Source organism: Lynx rufus, unplaced genomic scaffold, assembly GCF_022079265.1.
Source record: "Lynx rufus isolate CCGP_SWC_20201006 ecotype Redwood Valley unplaced genomic scaffold, mLynRuf1.p SCAF_9, whole genome shotgun sequence".
In the NCBI taxonomy this organism is placed as follows: domain Eukaryota; kingdom Metazoa; phylum Chordata; class Mammalia; order Carnivora; family Felidae; genus Lynx; species Lynx rufus.
Genome location: NW_025814897.1, coordinates 67018671 through 67035761, shown reverse-complemented (window position 1 = coordinate 67035761; position 17091 = coordinate 67018671). Strand labels below are relative to the sequence as shown.

Below are 17091 nucleotides of genomic sequence, written 5' to 3'. Positions count from 1 at the left end.
ACCCAAGTATGATTAAGTGGAAATAGCCCTAAGAATTGTCTATTCACCTCACAGCATTTTCACCATCTCTTACAATATAAAACATGGGGTGAAACGTGTGGGTAGAGAAAGATAGGGGATTCAAGGAGTTTTCAAATCTGGTCTCTGGTGCACCTAGAGATTTAAGGACCTTACCACCTCACAGCCACTGTAGCTCTGGGCTCAGGAGCAGGCAGTGCCAAGATCACTGTCTGGTTTGGCCTCAAATGTCTTCCTTGCCTCAGTTTTGTGCTTGGCTCCTAACTTCAAATTGTGGCTGGAAAGTTTCCATTGCCACAGCACAGCACTAGAGTTTGGAACCCAAATTTTTGCTGAACTGTTTTGCAGAGTAAATCCAGCTTTGTCTTTAAGAAGTAACAGGCCAGTTTATTTCATCCCCCAATGGTGCTTTGTGCTCTCTCAGCCCCACTTTAGATTGAGCTGCTTAAATTCCATCCAGGGGGAAACTTTTTTATCATTTAAAGGAGAGATGGAGGAGGGTGGAGATGGGGCTGAAGGATTTTGTGGAATCACTATTTTTAAAGTTACAAAACTTGTTACAGAAAAAAAAGACAAAATTCAAGACCTTGTTCCAAGAACCTAAACAGACTTTTTTAAAAAAATTATTTTGTTTATTTTGAGGGGGAGGGGGGCAGTGGGAGAGGCAGAGAGAGAATCCCAAGCAGGCTCCACGCTGTCAGCACAGAACCCAATGCAGGGCTTGAACACACGAACTGTGAGATCATGATCTGAGCCGAAATCAAGAGTCAGACACTCAGCCGACTGAGCAACCCAGGCACCCCTCCTAGACAGATTTTACAAACAGATATATTTATGGGTTTTCTTTTTGGAAGTGCAATTGACAGAAAAGTGAGTAGCTTTGGCTTTTTGTAAGTTACATAATTACATCTGCAGCATTAGCAGCTCCTGGTGATCAAAGAGAACATTCCTGAAAGGTGTAGTAGAGGTAGGACAAGTTCATTTATTTACATAACATGGGGCTTCAGCCCCAAGCACGTAATTTTCTTCTTTCCTGCAGAAAATGTGATCTTGTTCTGAGGGTTTAAGGACATACTTCACAGCTCTCTGCACTGAAAGGGTCCTTCAAAATTATCTACCAAGGAAAACATTCTATAATTCCTTTGAATGTAATAAACAGTATCTTTTGGGGCAACTTGCAGCAAATGTTCCAGAATTCCTATCAACATTTAATTCCCTCTCTGCATGTATGTTCTACACTCCCCAAATATGATGTTAAATCATTTAATGCAGAGAATTGACAGCACCAGGAAAATATTTGGATAACTGTCTGGAGTTGCCATTATTGGCTTTAATTATGACCTACTGGCTCTTGGGTCCTGCAGCAGCCAGAAAATGAGATCTGTATGCCAAAATATTCATTAGAATTCCCTTTTCAGTCATTGTTCAGAAAGAAAAGTTTCCTTCTGGCTCCCATCTTCATGCTTTTAAGTAAAGTCATTAATATGCCAGATTTTTTAAAGGATTGGTCAGAAAACAAGATTATGTGCATACCTTGTATTTTGCATTAAAAAACATCTTGAAAAGGTCAAACATCCCTTTGCTCTCATTCTATTACCCTGAAGAAAGAATTGTTTTTGCAGCCTTGAAGTTAGCTGGTACTCTCCACCCAGGCCTCCTCCTCCAAGCTCTCTTGAAAAGACATAATCCTATAAGCTTTGTAACCGGATGTACTAGTGAAGCAAAGCTTGACCCTCCAGAGCAACTGATCAGAGAAGATAGTTTAATTCCTTCTGCTCTTCACTGCTCATTTCTCACTGAGTATAAGATCTTAGAATGTTGTGTAAGGGAGGAAACTGAGATGTCATTGATTTCATCTCCTCATTTTAAAGATGATTATTAATCCAAGGTGAAGTGGTACAACCACTGTTTCAGCTTTGGGTTGTAGCATGGGGAAAGAGCAGGTGGTTTTTTTTTTTTTTTTTTTTTTTTTTTAATCAGAGCATCCTTGGTTGTTACTATTAAAAACAGCTGCCATTTAATGAGCATTTACTACACTGCCAGGCACAGAGCTGAAGCTGTCATATACGTTGTCCTCACAACAAGCCTATAAGGTAAATATTATTATCCCCACTTTATAGCTAATGAAATGGAGACTCAGGTTAAGGGATTTGCCCAAAATTACAGGGCTAGGTGGAGGAAGAATCCATGTACAAACTCAAGGCTGCCTGACTTCAAAGCCTATGTCCTTTATTCTTCCCCCATGCTGCCTGCTGAATGAAACAAGGCCAGAGTACAAATCAGTTTGGGCTCTCACATCACTTTAATTTTTCAAATAATGGGGTGAGGAAAGAGTCCTCCACAGTGATAAAGTAGAGAAGAATGCCTATATTCAGGCGGTCCCCAGTTACCAGAATTTGCAAAGATATCAACAAGAACCATATAGATGCAACTATTTCCCATTATCTACTTGTCATGTTTAACAGAAGAGTTTACTCTGAAAGCTTTGAAAGACTTCCCAGCTTTTAATAAAAGTTGGATGATTCAGTGTTGACAATTTTTCTCTCATTTAATAGAAAATTGGTGGGGGAAATTCAGAATGAATGCTTATTTTGGGAAAAAAAATTATTTGAAGGATTGTTTTTTATGCTCCAGGTCATACGGAGCTGGGAGAGCAGATGTGGTATGAATTACGGAAGTTTATCTGATGATTGTCTACAGTGGCACAGATGATGGAGTTATTGCCTGGAAACGCTTGAGTTTTCCACTGAAACATGGGCTGGGAAAGAAACTTTGATGTTTTAGGAAAACTAATAAAATTAAGATAAAGTTGGAAAGTCATGTGTTAGACTAAGGAACATGGGATGGAGACATTCAGGGGAAATGTCCACATTTGTTAACCTAGGTGCCAGTGAAAACTTCATGTAAACTGAAACTTTACTTTCTCCCAATGAGACAAATCATTTACCTGGATTAGTTATAAGTAACCTGCCTCTTCCCTGCTCCCACAGCTCCTTCTCTCTGAAAATGAAGTCATTTAAAACCCTGTGTAGGTAGGTACATGCCTGCTCAGGAAGTCTTAAAGGAGCATCACTTCCATGTTGGGATTGTTTCAGTGTCCAATTTGCTCATTCACTGCTACCCTCCTAATCCAAGTCAACATCATGTCTCATCTGGACCACTGCGACAGCAGTATATCCAGTGCCTGGAACAGGGCCCACAACAGAGTAGGAGCTTAAAAAAAGATTGCTGATTGATTGATTGAATGACATCCTGCTTGCCTTTAATCAGTGACCCAGTGCTGGTTCCTTGACCCTTGTTGTATGCCTGGTATCAGACATGATATCCTATCTCCAGGACTAAAGCCCTGCCCTGTTCTCGCTGATCCCTCTGACAATAGTTAGAGCTGCCGTAACAAAAATGCCATAAATTGGATGGCTTAAACAATTGACGTTTTCTCTCACAGTCCTGGAGGCTGTAAGTCCAAGATCAAGGTGTAAACTAGTTTGGTTTCTTCTGAGGCCTTCCTCTTGGCTTGCAGATGGCTGCCTTCTCACTGTGCCCTCACATGGTCATCCTTCAGTCTACTTGTTGTCTGTGTCCTAATCTCCTTTTTGTATAAGGACACCAGTCATACTCAATTAAGGCCCACACACAAGACCTCATTTTTCTTTAATTATCTCTTTAAAGGCCTTATCTCCGGGGCGCCTGGGTGGCTCGGTCGGTTAAGCATCCGACTTCTGCTCAGGTCATGATCTCATGGTCCGTGAGTTCGAGCCCCTGTGCTGACAGCTCAGAGCCTGGAGCCTGTTTCAGATTCTGTGTCTCCCTCTCTCTCTGCCCCTCCTCATGCTCTGTCTCTCTCTGTCTCAAAAATAAATAAACGTTAAAAAAAAAATTTTTTTTTAAATAAAAAAATAAATAAATAAAGGCCTTATCTCCAAATTACAGTCACATCCTAAGGTTCTGAAGGGTAAGACTACAACATATGCATTTGGGGAGGGGAAACACAATCCAGCCCATGACAAGCTGTCACAAGCATTGTCCTCTCTCTGTCTTCTATAGTTGGACATCCCTGAGGCCTGCCTATCTTCTGCTCCTATAATGCCTGTTGCTGGGTTCTCTGCCATTCATGATGCCTTGTTACTTCCTACTGTTCCTCCTTGATGCCAGTTCCTTATAGCAAAACCATCTGTTGTCTGTTACCTCGTCCTAGGCTGGCCTTCTTCCCGTCACCTGCGGCTGGTGTTCTTGCCAAACACCTGTCCCTAATGGCTGCAGTTAACCCTCCTATTTCTGGCTGTGTTACTGGATACAACCCTAAATCTAAAACTAACAACTAAAAAACTAAATAAGCAAATTAACTATTGGTCTCAGTCTGTTATGATCACTGGGGTACATTTTTGAAATAGCTTAAGAGCGATAACGTCTGGGCTGAATAAAGTTAAGTGGTCTCACAAAAATAAAATTTTACTCAAAATCACACAATGGCATTATGCCCCACAGAGAACCTAGTTCAACTGGTTTGGGATGGGGCCTGATGAAGTTTCGGGGTGATGGTGGGGTTTGGAGCCAATGGCCAAGAAAGAATTATTGAAGTCATCTTTGGTGCAAAAAGGTAATTTTATTAAAGCACGGGGGGACGGGACCCATGGCCAGAAAGAGCTGCACTGGGGTTGTGAAGAGTGACTGGTTACATACTAAGGAGTTGGGGGAGGTAAAGTCAAGAAGATGTTTCTTAAAGGAATTTCCATATGCTAAAGAGAATTTACAGATTACTGGAGGCCTACCTATTGTTAAGCTAAGGTTGCTTTTCCCTCTAGCAGAGCATTAACATTAAGACAGTAGGGATGGGGCACCTGGGTGGCTCAGTTGGTTAAGCATCAGACTTTGGCTCAGGTCATGATATCACAGTTTGTGGGTTTGAACCCTGCGTAGGACTCTGTGCTGACAGTACAGAGCTGGAGACTGCTTCGGGTTCTGTCTCTCCCTCTCTCTCTCTGCCCACCCCCCTGCTCATGCTTTGTCTCTCTCACTCTCAAAAATAAATAATAAACAAACAAACAAACAAACAGAAAAGACAGTAGAGAGTTCCTGGACTTTAGGCTATTGATAAGATTGCCCTTTTTTTTGTAATCGTATCAGTTTAACCATTTGTTTTCTGTCCTTTCCTTTGTTCTTGGGCAGCCAGGAGCCCCTGAGAATATTATACATATCCTACCTTGGTGGTGGGGGTGGGCAAGGTGGGGGGTTGCTAGCTTGTGCTTGGCCCTCAGCTTGCCTTCTAGTCCCTCATCAGGGCTTGGGGTCAGTATTTTTTTTTTTAAACCTTTTCCAAGTGATTTTATTTTATTTTATTTCAATTTATTTTTAAATATTTTATTTTTAAGTAATTTCTACACCCAACATGGGGCTCAAACTCACAACCCTGAGACCAAGAGTCATCAACTCTCCACCAACTGAGCCAGCCAGGCACCCCTCCTCCAGGTGATTTTAACGGGCAGAAGAGGTTAAAGATCACTGCTTTAACTGGAGAAACAAACCCATCCAATTCAGACAAAAACTAGAGCACAAGAGTGAAAGTAGGCTAGGAGATCCTGTCCCACGTGTGACTTGCGAATATAATGCACTGAATCTTTCAGTGTCCGGTCCCACCCAAATACAGAGGTGGGTGACTCACCCTGTATCTCCACCACCCATTTGGTGTAAAGTGCCCACACTTTGGTCTAAGAAGCTGGGGGTGACTTCATAATGTCTTCTACCACACAGAGCAACCAAGATGGGGCTCAACAATGACTGTGGGCACAGGCAAGCATCACTTCTGCTGGGCCACCTGAGTGTGGCTGATGATGAAAGATACTTCTCCCCCCACACCCCCACCTGCACCTGCCCTGCAGTGGTAAAAAAAACAAAACAAAAAACAAAAAAACCCAACCAACCAAACAAAAACACAGCTAATGAGGCTCTTCAGCTCAGCAACAGTGGGACTCACTCAAAAGGCGGATGAGCTCCAGGCATTGATCAGCCTCCACAGGCTTCCTGTGGCTGACTGGTGGCAGTCTCTGGAGGGTGCTGTCCTCTTCATGGTGGGGCTTTTCCCCAGGCCTCCCTCCAGCCTCCTAGGTACCAGCCCTCCTCCAGGCCAGAGGATGCTTGGGTGAAAGGGCTTAGTCTGGCACTCTCTCTAGACTGTTTCCAATATGTCCTTAGGGCAAAACCCAATCCCTCAGGCTTCCGGGCCTTCCTTTTGATTCTCAAGGGCTTTTTCTTCTCTCAACAAAACCTGGTTCTCTGCAAATTAAAGGCTTTGGCTTTCAAAACTATTGTTCACGATGTGGGCTTCAAGAGGCTATTTTAAAAGTCAGAAAACTGAACATTGACTGTTTTATTCTGACTGTTTCTTTCTCTTTGCATTCCGGTTGTACCAATCCTAATTCTCTTCCAGGCAATGCCTCTGATTTACTAGGGAAAAGGTCAAGTGGAAAAAGTGTAGCAAAGAAAAGCACAAAGATTAACAGTTCAAGATACTCTGTCTCTGTAAGAAATACTACAACATTGACCACTCCAGGGCCCCACCCGACCCTGACAAGTGAGCAGGCCAGGATGTTCTGGCTGAGTTTACACAAGCACAGGGAAATGGAGAATCAAGATTTATCTTGATAATAAAAGTTCTTTTTTTTTTAATTTTTAAATGTGTATTTATTTTTGAGAGAGAGACAGAGCATGAGTGGGGGAGGGGGAGAGAGAGGGAGACGAAGAATCTGAAGCAGGCTCCAGGCTCTGAGATGTCAGCACAGAGACCAACCCAGGGCTTGAACTCACAAGCCATGAGATCATCTGAGCCAAAGTCAGATGCTTAACCGACTGAACCACCCAGGCACCCCTTAATAATAAAAGTTCTAAACGTGAATTATGAAAACATTGTTTTCTTCAACAAGTCGATGGCATGAAAACAAAAGGGAGAGGGGTTGCTCAAGATTAAAAGAAACTTTAGAGATACAACATTCTTATTTGGAGTCTGTTTTGAAATAACCACTGTCAAAAGACATTTTTGAGGCAATAAGGCAAATTTGATTATGGAATGGGTATGAGATGATACCACAAAATTACTGTTAATGTTAAGTGCGACAATAGCATTTGGTTATGTAAGAAAGATTTTTTTTTAAAACAGATGTATATAGAAGTGTGTGTGGGGGTGAAATGATATAGTGTCTGGACAGTAGACAGGAGAGTAAAGAAGGAAGGATGGAAGGAAGGAAAAGAAAACCAGGTTCTTTGGCAAGAAACAAAAAACAAAACAAAATTGGGATAGATGAATTAAGCATGGCAAATTCTTGATAAGTGTTAGTTTATATGTTTATTTTATTTTAAAGAGATAGAAAAAGAGAGAGAGAGAGAGAGAGAGTGTGTGTGCAAGCTGGAGAGAGTGGCAGAGGGAGACAGAAAGAATCTTAAGCAGGTTTCATGCTCAGTGCAAAGCCTGATGCACAGCTTGATCCCACGAACCTGGGATCACGACCCGAGTCAAAATCAAGAGTCAGACGTTCAACCGAGTGAGCACTTAGGAGCCCCAATTTTTATTTTATTTTTAAGTAAACTCTACACCCAGTGTGGGGTTTGAACTCACCACCCCAAGATCAAGAGTTGTATGCTCCACTAACCCAACCATCCAGGTGCCCCTGATAAGTATTAGATTTTGACAATAGGCATATGGAAGTTCATGTTATTATCTCTATTTTTTGTGTATGCTTGAAAAATTGCATAATAATTTTTTTAATTGTAAAACTAATACAGGGAGAGATGGACTGAGCAATAGAAGAGAATAAAAGGACCAGAAGCAAATTCAAGTATTTAGTGTTTAAGAATTTAGGGAGTGGGGGGATTGGTTAAATAGGTGATGGGGATTAAGAAGTGCACTTGTGATGAGCACAGGACGATGTGTGGAATTGTTGAACCACTATATTGTACACCTGAAACTAATAGAACACTGTGTTAACTGACTGGAATTAAAATGAAAACTAAAAAAAAAAAAAAAAAGAATTTATTATATTACTGATTTGCAGGCAGATGAACTCTCTTCAAATAAAATCTGACATAGAGCCCCAACATATAAAACAAAAAAAGAATAGGACTGCTCCATCGGAAGCTGCAGGAGGAATCTGGCTCTTTTGCTTCCTCTTTGTCTCTCCAGGAATCTACAGAAATAACTCAGGAAAATCCTGTGGCTCTATAGAACACAGCTTGAAAACCTCTGTAGTATATGATAAAGGAAACCTCTTAAATCCTGCAGAAAATGTGTACTACTTAGTATATGTACTAGGCAACTGGCCAACGATTTGGGAGAAAAGAAATCGAGTTAAATCCCTACCTCACATTATACACCAAAATAAATTCCAGTTGCATAAAAATATTAAATATACAAAATGAAATTACAAAAGTGTTAGAAGAGAGGCACCTGGGTGCCTCAGTCGGTTGGGCACCCTACTCTTGATTTTGGTTCAGGTCCATGATCCCAGCGTCATGGGCGGGATCAAGCCCTGTGTTAAGGTCTACACTCAGCATGGAGCCTGCTTAAGATTCTTTCTCTCTCCCTCTGCCCCTTTCCCTGATTTGCGCCACATGCTCTATCTAAAATAAAATAGGCGTGACTGGGTGGTTCTGTCAGTTAAGTGACCAGCTTCAGCTCAGGTCATGATCCTGTAGTCCCTGGGTTCGAGCCCCACATCGGGCTCTGTACTGACAGCTTAGAGCCTGGAGCCTGCTTTAGATTCTGTGTCTCCCTCTCTCTCTGCCCCTCCCCCGTTCACACTCTGTCTCTCTCAAAAATAAATAAACATTTAAAAAAATTTTTTTAATTAAATTAAATTAAAATAATTAAAAATAAAAGAAAGCTCATGCTCTCTCTAAAAAAATAAAAATAAATACATTTTTAAAAAGTGTTAAAAGAAAAATAGGCAAATATTCTAAAATACACAGAAAGACCCTAAGGAAACCAAGAAAGACAGAAATTATAGGGGTGTCTGGGTGGCTCAGTCACTTAAGCATCTGACTTCTGTTCAGGTCATGATCTCATGGATTTGAGCCCCGTGTTGGGCTCTGTGCTGACAGCTCAGAGCCTGGAGCCTGCTTGAGATTCTTTGTCTCCCTCTCTCTCTGCCCCTTCCCCACTTGTGCTCTCTCTCTCTCTCTCTCAAAAGTAAATAAACATTTTTTAAAAGACAGAAATTATAAAGGGAAAGATTGGTAACTTTGATTACATAAATATCTATAAGTTTTGTATGGCAAAAAAAGCACACTCCACAAAAAGGAAAAAAAGGAATGTGTGAACATGATGGACTTTAATATTCTTAATCATTAGGTAGTATTTCAAGTCAACAGGAAAAAAACAAACACTCCAACAGAATAAAAGGATCAAGAGTATATATATGTATATACAGGGGTGCCTGGATGGCTCAGTCGGTCGAGTGTCCGACTTCGGCTCAGGTCATGGTTTCGCAGTTCGTGAGTTGTAGTCCCGTGTCAAGCTCTGTGCTAACAGCTCAGAGCCTGGAGCCTGCTTCGGATTCTACGTCTCCCTCTCTCTCTCTCTCTCCCCCTCCCCTGCTCATGCTCTGTCTCTCTCTGTCTCTCAAAAATAAATAAATGTTAAAAAAAATTTTTTTAAAGAATATATATATACATATATATATGGAGAAAGAGAGAGGGAATATAAATCATCATAAAGACATGTTAAAGAGGGTTCCTATGAAGGAAATGGAAAGGGGTATGGATATTAAAGGAGAAAAAATTAAATAATTAAAATGAAACAAGAGAGAAGCCCAGAATAGACTGGTAATGACAGTTTGCTTAAAATTGAGGAATATGTTTAATTCAGCTTTCTGCACTTGAGTTCAATTTGTATATAAATGTATATGTATTATATATATAAATGTCCAAAAGGGTATATACTAAGATATTAATAGTAGCTATCTCTAGGAGTGGTATGAAAGGTGAATCTTTTTTTCTTCACTGAATAAATATCGTATAATAAGGAAAAGGCATTTTTTTTTTTATGTTTCAAAAACTCATCTTAATACTCAGAAGTACTTTCCTGCTATTGGATAAATGCACAATAATCTACTAAATTCAGCCACCTGTGTGATCACAGTCATTTTATTGTTTTTCCAGAATGTTCCAAAATAGCTCTGGAATAAGACCAGTGGGACCACCAGATAGCTATCTAGCCTCACCCTTCGTCCCATGCAAATGGAGATCAAGCCTCCAATCCAGCTTTGGCAGAAATCTCTGTAGGACCCAGGATAACAAGGCCTTCTCCTTGGCTGAGGAAAGGAGGGGCAGCCTTCAACTTACAGCAGTCAGCTTACAACAGCCTCTGAAAAGCTGCCTTGGGCAACAATTGCCAAAGACAAAAGGTTCCACCTCAAGAGTGGAAACTCTATTTGTAGCTTTGTAGACACAGGTGTTCTTACAGGCGACTAAAGACCTACAGAGTGGGACTGTGTTTGGCCAGGAATAGCTCAGAAGGCCTTCCCCTCAGAAGCCAGCTCTTGAGGCCTTCAGGGTATGTTCTAACTATATTTGGCAATGAAAACCAAAGAGGTCAGTGGCTTAGCTCAGGGGGGGGGGGAAAGCTATTCCTGATTTATATCCCCTGCTTCAAACTAGGACCAAGAATTTTAAAACTCACTTCATTTATTTATTTTGCACTCACTGAGCATACCACTAAAGACGTTTTCCCTTCCAGTCCTACCAGCCTCATGTAAACCTTCCAGAACCACAGGTGTAAATCACCTACCCAAGCCATCTTCATATTAGAGGACATTTGGGGACACCTGGCCCGAAAATCCAAATGTTAAAATTATCCCACTTACTCTCCATGTATTTGTAGCATTAAAATAGACTATAGCACTTGGGTGCAAATTCAGACTCTAGCACTTACTACTACTCACTGTGTGACCGTGGCTAAATTCCTTTGTGTCTCTGAGGTTTAATTCTCTTATCTACAAGTAGAGATAATAACACCTATTTTAGAAAGCTGCTCTAAGAATTAAATGAGATAGGGGTGCCTCGGTAGCTCAGTCGGTTGAGCATCCAACTTTGGCTCAGGTCACAATCTCATGGTTTGTGAGTTTGAGCACTGCATCGGACTGTCTGCAGTCAGCAAAGAGCCCACTTTGGATCCTCTGTACCCCTCTTTCTCTGTCCCTTCACTGCTTGTGCTCTCTCTCTCTCTCTCTAAAATAAATAAACCTTTAAAAAAATATTTACAAAAAAGACTTAAATGAGATCAGGTGTACAAAGTGGCTAGGAGAATATATGATACAAAGCGGGTGCTAAGAAAAGAATCCGTTTCTATCCTCCCCCATAACTCCCTTCCACTCCTGTTCAGCCAAGGTGTTTGGCTTCTCAAGAAATTGCCCAGTATCCTTCATCTGATTACAAGTGGATGGTACCATTCCCACAGCCAGCAACAGTAGCTAAAGATAAAAGTTGCGACTACTCAGCTGAGGACATGTCGAATCAGCTCACAAATGACTCATCACTGTTGATAAATGATGTGCTCTTGGCATTAGGAGGCCTTATCCTGACAAGCTTCAACACCTTATGAAAAAAATCCAGAAGGTAGATTGAATGGCTCACAGAGAAGGTCCCAGGGTTTGATGGTGACCTTCAGTCAATTCTGAACTTGTACCACACTGGTCATAGGAGGGTCTTCTGTCTGTTCAGACACATCTCCAGTCACAAAGTTTTCAGTAGGGAAGGACTCCAGCCGAGCAGCTGCCTCGTTCGTCTCTGAGCTGAACCATCTCCTTCATTGCCTTGGATTCCCTGAAGGGAGTCATAAGACTCCTTGGGCTAAAGGCTAGATGCTCATTCCCTGCTCAGAACAGCCCTAAGCTAGTGTCCAACCTGCCTTTGGCAGCTTTGTCTCCTGCCTGAAGTCCTGCCAGGGTGAGGTTTGGCTGGAGGGTTCTGTGGCTGTAGGACAAACCTTGGTTCAAGGAAAAGGGTATTTAATCCTGAGCCACTGTCTGCGAGGCCGAAGTGTTTGCTACTCTCTGCAGCTTCTATAGCCCCTTCAGACCACCCAGAACCACTCACTGACACAGAAATTCCATGGCTGGAGTTTTTAGTCACTCCTTCATTCATACATGCCCTGTACCTTTTACAATGACTGGCACAGAGTTCTCTCTGAATTTTTATTAAAAGACCCTTGATGACAAGGATGGTCAGTTGCTGCATTTGTAACCTTCTCAATTTTGATGAACCTCACAAAATTAAGATCAAATAGGACAATGAACTGTATGAATACTGACACTATTAATATGGACCCCAGACCTAGGACTGATCTCTTTTGCTACTGTATATACAGGTTTTTTTCTGAAAGTAACTATCCCTGGCCCCCAGGGTAGCAGGTGTGGGGGATGGGCTAAATGGGTGATGGGCATTAAGGCAGGCACTTGCTGTGATGAGCACTGGGTGTTATATGTAAGTGATGAAACACTAAATTCTACTCCTGAAACCAATATTACACTGTATGTTAACTAACTGGAATTTAAATAAAAAATTGAAACAACAAACCAAAAAAGAAAAAAAAAACAGGAAGAAGAAAAAGGCAAAAAAAAAAAAAAAAAAGAAAGAAAGAAAGAAAAAAAAGAAAAGGGTGCAAAAGGTCCAGGAAAAGGCAGGCTGCTGGAAACATTTCCATTCTCCAAACTCAGATTTTTCTCCACCAGGAAGGTTTCTGAGATCACCTACAAACACCAACATTTCAGCCATGCTTTGAAGTGGAAAGGCTAGGGACACTTGCTGAAAAGGACAAGCAGTTGATCTCCATCCTGGGTTCCCAGGACGTCGGGTGAGACAAATGGGGCAGGGAAATCAAAATCAGGGGTGCTTCCTCTTATCCTCGCCTTCTGTCCTGTTCCCAGGTCCTCTGACCTTCTAGTCACTCACTGAGGCTTAGTGTCCACCTTCTATCACCGGAACGCGGGTCAACCTTCTAAGATGATAAAGCTAGGCGGAGGAAGGAAGGAGGGAGCAAAAGGCAGCCTGGAGAGAAGTGGAGAAAAAAATGAAAAAACTTGGGGAGGAGGAAGGAAGAGGAGAGCCGCAAGAGAAGGCGGAACAATGAAGGTCTCAGGCCGTCAGAGGCGCACGATTCCGGCGGCACGTCCGTCCCGCCCGCCTCCGGCCAGCAGCTGCACGCTGCGCAGCGTGTGGGCGCTGAGTCACGGTCCCAGAACAGGGAGCCGCCGTGCAGGTCTGGGGGGGGCCGGCCCTGGTTGGCATCTGCAAACTGTTTTTTTCTTTCCTCTCTCATTAGGGCTGTGTGCTGACTCCCACGTAGGAGGACTTATTAAACCGCACGTACCGCCTGACGGCCCTCGGGTCGTTCCCCGGCTGCCGGCTGGGGGCGCCACAGCCTCGCTGATGAGCCCGCCGGCTGGCTAGGGCACCAGGCCGGCAGAAGATTGGGGTTACTGGCGTGGCTGCCGGATTCCCGGAGCAGTGCGAACATTTTGCTGGAGTAGCTTCTAACTTTTACACCGCGGCAGCCCGGGACAACTCCTCACTTAGAAGACCTCGGAGACCACCCTAACTCTCCGAGGTGCGTTTTCTTTTTCGCACGGGGTTCCGCGAGAAACTCCATAAAATCTGGGACTCTGTTGCGCAACGCAGAGATTCGAGTCTCCCCTCTGCGCTAGGGCTCACCCTACCCAACCCGGCCCGGCCGCCACGCGAGGCTGCGACTTGAGCAGCCTTCGCGAAGCCCGGACCCGCTCGCAGGACAGGCGCTCTGCGCACAGCACAAGGAGAGCAGCGCACGGGACAGCTCCGCCCGCGCGCGGACACGGCCGGCTCGCGCTGGAGCAGCCGTGCCACCTTCCCACTCTAGGCGGCTCCCGGACGCGCCAGGACCAAGGGAAACGTCTCTCCCAAGACTCGTGAGCCGAGAATTAATCAGCATCGAGATAGTTTATTGATTTGCTATTTCGCATATCACCCATTTTATGTAATAGATATACAGAGACACGGTGCTTCCTTCTTCCACAAGAGGTAATCAGTCTTGCACGCACACGCTCTCACACATTCCACGCAGCAATGTTCCATCTCGCTCAGACATTCACGTATTAAAATAAGTGGGGAGGGGGGGCAATGCAATTGCTTTAAAATGCCCTTAATACAATATATAACGTACAAAAATATCTCTATATTTGAAGTTACAAAAAAAATCTTGACAGCAACGAACTTAAATATTGATAGTTACCTCTATATATACAACACGCATTGCACTTTTCCTCGCTAGGTTTTGGAAAGTTCAAGTAATAGTGGGGCTTGCGCCCCGGTGGGGTGACAGTCCCCCGTGAGAAATCAGTTTGTGGGTAGGCACGGCAGGGACTCAGACCCCTGCCCCTGGGTGGGGCGGGGGTGGGGGGGGGGAGTCTCAAGCATCTGTATCTCAATTTTTCTCCTCTCCGTGAGTCTGGCAGACACTCCCTCACATTCTTCTGCCCCCACGGGGCACCTGGGCCCGATTGGGAGGAAGGGAACGGTGCCTCCAAGGAGAAGGGGCTCCTGCAGAGCCAGGGCTCGCCGCTGGACGGTGCCTACCGGACTCCCGGTCTCTGCAGGGCTGTCTCAGCCCGGTCTCCGTCGGCTGAGGAGCTCGGCTCTGGGAAACCCTCAGCCCCCAGGGGAAGCCAGCGGGATGCACACGCGCGCCTGTTCGCTGCTGCCACAGGCGCCTAAATCTTAAGGAGGGTGTCGAGCACCTGATGCACCCGGGAGGAGGCCGGAACCGCGCGTGCCTGTGGCTCCAGGGACAGAGTCCAGTTGGGGCCAGTCTCGGGCAGGGAGCGCCGGCGCCGGCGGCCGTAGCCCTGGGGGCTAATCTTGCTCCTGGGGGCGACGCCGTCCTTGTCCTTGTCCGTGAACTGGTAGATTTGGTGCGCCAGTTTCTGCACCGTGCACGTTCCGAAGCGGCAGCCGAAGCTCCGCAGGCCCTGGAAGTTGTTCATGCTCTGGCGGTAGCGCTTGACTCGGACGCGGGCGGCGTCCGGACTGCTGGGGAAGGGAAGGAAGGTAACATGAGACCCCCATCAAGCAGGGCTTTGGCCTCAGCCACCAGGAATCCGAGCCATTCAAGGACCAGAGGGAACTGGAAACTGCTACCGCGCTCTGAACTGCCAGACAGCCCTGAAGATCCCCAGGGCCAGGGTAGTGGAGGAGAGTTCCCCCTTGCCCACCCCGCTTCGGCGCAGGGCATAGTTACCTGGCCTGGGGGTTGTGAGTGGCGACCTTCACGTCCTGGGGCCGAATGAGAGTCTGGGTTGGCCCGGCCTTCACGTAAGTGAGCCCTGTGGGGTAGCTGCTGGACACCCGAAGTTCCCTCTTGCCACGACTTAGAGCCCACTTATTCCATCTAGAAAACACAAATAGACTCGATTCGCGTGCGTCCAGGCGAGGTCCCGGTCCAGACGGGCTCCCGTTCACTTCTAACCCCTCGGGACCGACAGCCAGTTTCCCTTGTCTCCCAGGTACAAGGACTGAGGAAGGAGCTGCTTGCGACTCACTTCTTTCGGAACTCTGACGCCACGTCGAGCCGTGCAGTGTCCGCGCCCAAGAAGGCCAGGGAGCCCAGGTACATGAGGGCGACGGGAACCAGCTTCATGCCGGCGGCGATGTGCAAACCCTGGAAGGAGAGAGAGGGGCCGAGCGTGAGCACCCCGCCTGTAGCACGGCCCGGGCGGGGCACGGAGGACGTGTGGGGGCCCCCCGCTCGGGCAGGCTCAGCCCGCGCTCTGCCTGGCTCAGACGCTTATCTCGCCCGGGCGCAGAGAGGCGCCAGCTGCATTTGCACCCGCCGGGCGGGTGACGGGCCCCTCAGAGGAGGCCTTTACCCAGCGCCAGGCTCCCAGAGGTTCCCTGCCCAACTTCTCGTTATTTGGCTGGCGGAGTAGAAGGGAGTGGGTCTCTGCAGTTCCAGCTGTGTGCACGGCTGGACCCAGGATATAGGACGCAACCCGCGAAGGACCTTCCAAAATGGGTTGTACCCCTCACCCAGCACTCCCAGTTTCCAGCACTCTAAAGTCCCTCCCCCCACTACCCGCCCTCCCACCGCCCCCCCACCCCCGCTAACCCGCCCCGCCTGTGGCGCCTACCTGCTGAGGGGGTGATCTGCCAAGGTCTGGGAGGTGAAAGTCTGAGACGTCGCTCTGGCACTGGCAAAACCCCACCGTCCAAGCCGCGGTGAGAAACCAGAGGTGGCAAGGCTCGAGCTGTTCCGGCTAGTGTCACCAAGAAACCACTGAGTGTCCGGCTCCGGTGCCTCAGCTTTATAAGAGCAGAGGGGGCGGGGCTTGGGCTGCCCTCGCGCCCTCCCATTCTTCCCTCGGGCGCGCGCGGGCCTCTGCATTCGGGCGCGCGCATTGCAGCCCGAGGATGTGGGATTGCGGTGAGGGTCCCTCATGCCCAGAGGGCTCAGAGATGAGCTCCAGAGATTGGTTCAGGAACTACCACAAGCCTAAATCTTCAGAACATAAACCAGGGAGAAGCAGGGCCGGTACAACCTCTTGGGGTCCTTACTCAGGACCTATGCAACCCAGAGTGTGAGGCCTACTGGCACGGAACTGCAGCAGTCAGCGGGAGGTACCACGCGTATGGCCCGAGCCCCGGACCTCGGGAGCGGTGGCCTCGAGTGGACCGCGCCCCCTGCCGGCTCGGCGCCTGACCTGACCGCGACCCCAGACTCCCGCAGAGCCGCAGGGGCAGGACACAGAGCAGAGACTGGAGTAGTGGGGCTCGCCAGCACCCCCCGAGAGGATGAGACTCCAAGGTTCTGGGATGGGCTAGAAAGATTTCGCAATAAGGGCAAGGCTCGGGAAGGCTGATTTGAGAATTGGGATTTGGAGGGGGGGAATTATCTGAAGCTTCAGAATTTAGTTGCCTATTTGGAAATATGGGAATAACTAAAATTAGGACGGACGACACCGTTTCATTTCCTTCCCCTTGTAATCCAATTATTCCTTACAAGGGTACAACCTGAGAGTTTGCCTGGCTACCTTCGGAGACTTCATTCACCCATTGTAA

At 46.1% G+C, this 17091-nt stretch overlaps 1 protein-coding gene across 1 annotated transcript; it reads right to left on the bottom strand.

The window, feature by feature from the left end:
- Positions 1-14747: 14747 nt before the first annotated feature.
- Positions 14748-15673, bottom strand: ADM (adrenomedullin). Its single transcript, XM_047070069.1, has 3 exons — positions 15576-15673; positions 15275-15424; positions 14748-15066 (listed from the first exon to the last, which is right to left on the bottom strand). The coding sequence occupies exons 1-3, from the start codon at positions 15671-15673 to the stop codon at positions 14748-14750; spliced, it is 567 nt and encodes a 188-aa protein (XP_046926025.1).
- Positions 15674-17091: the final 1418 nt, after the last annotated feature.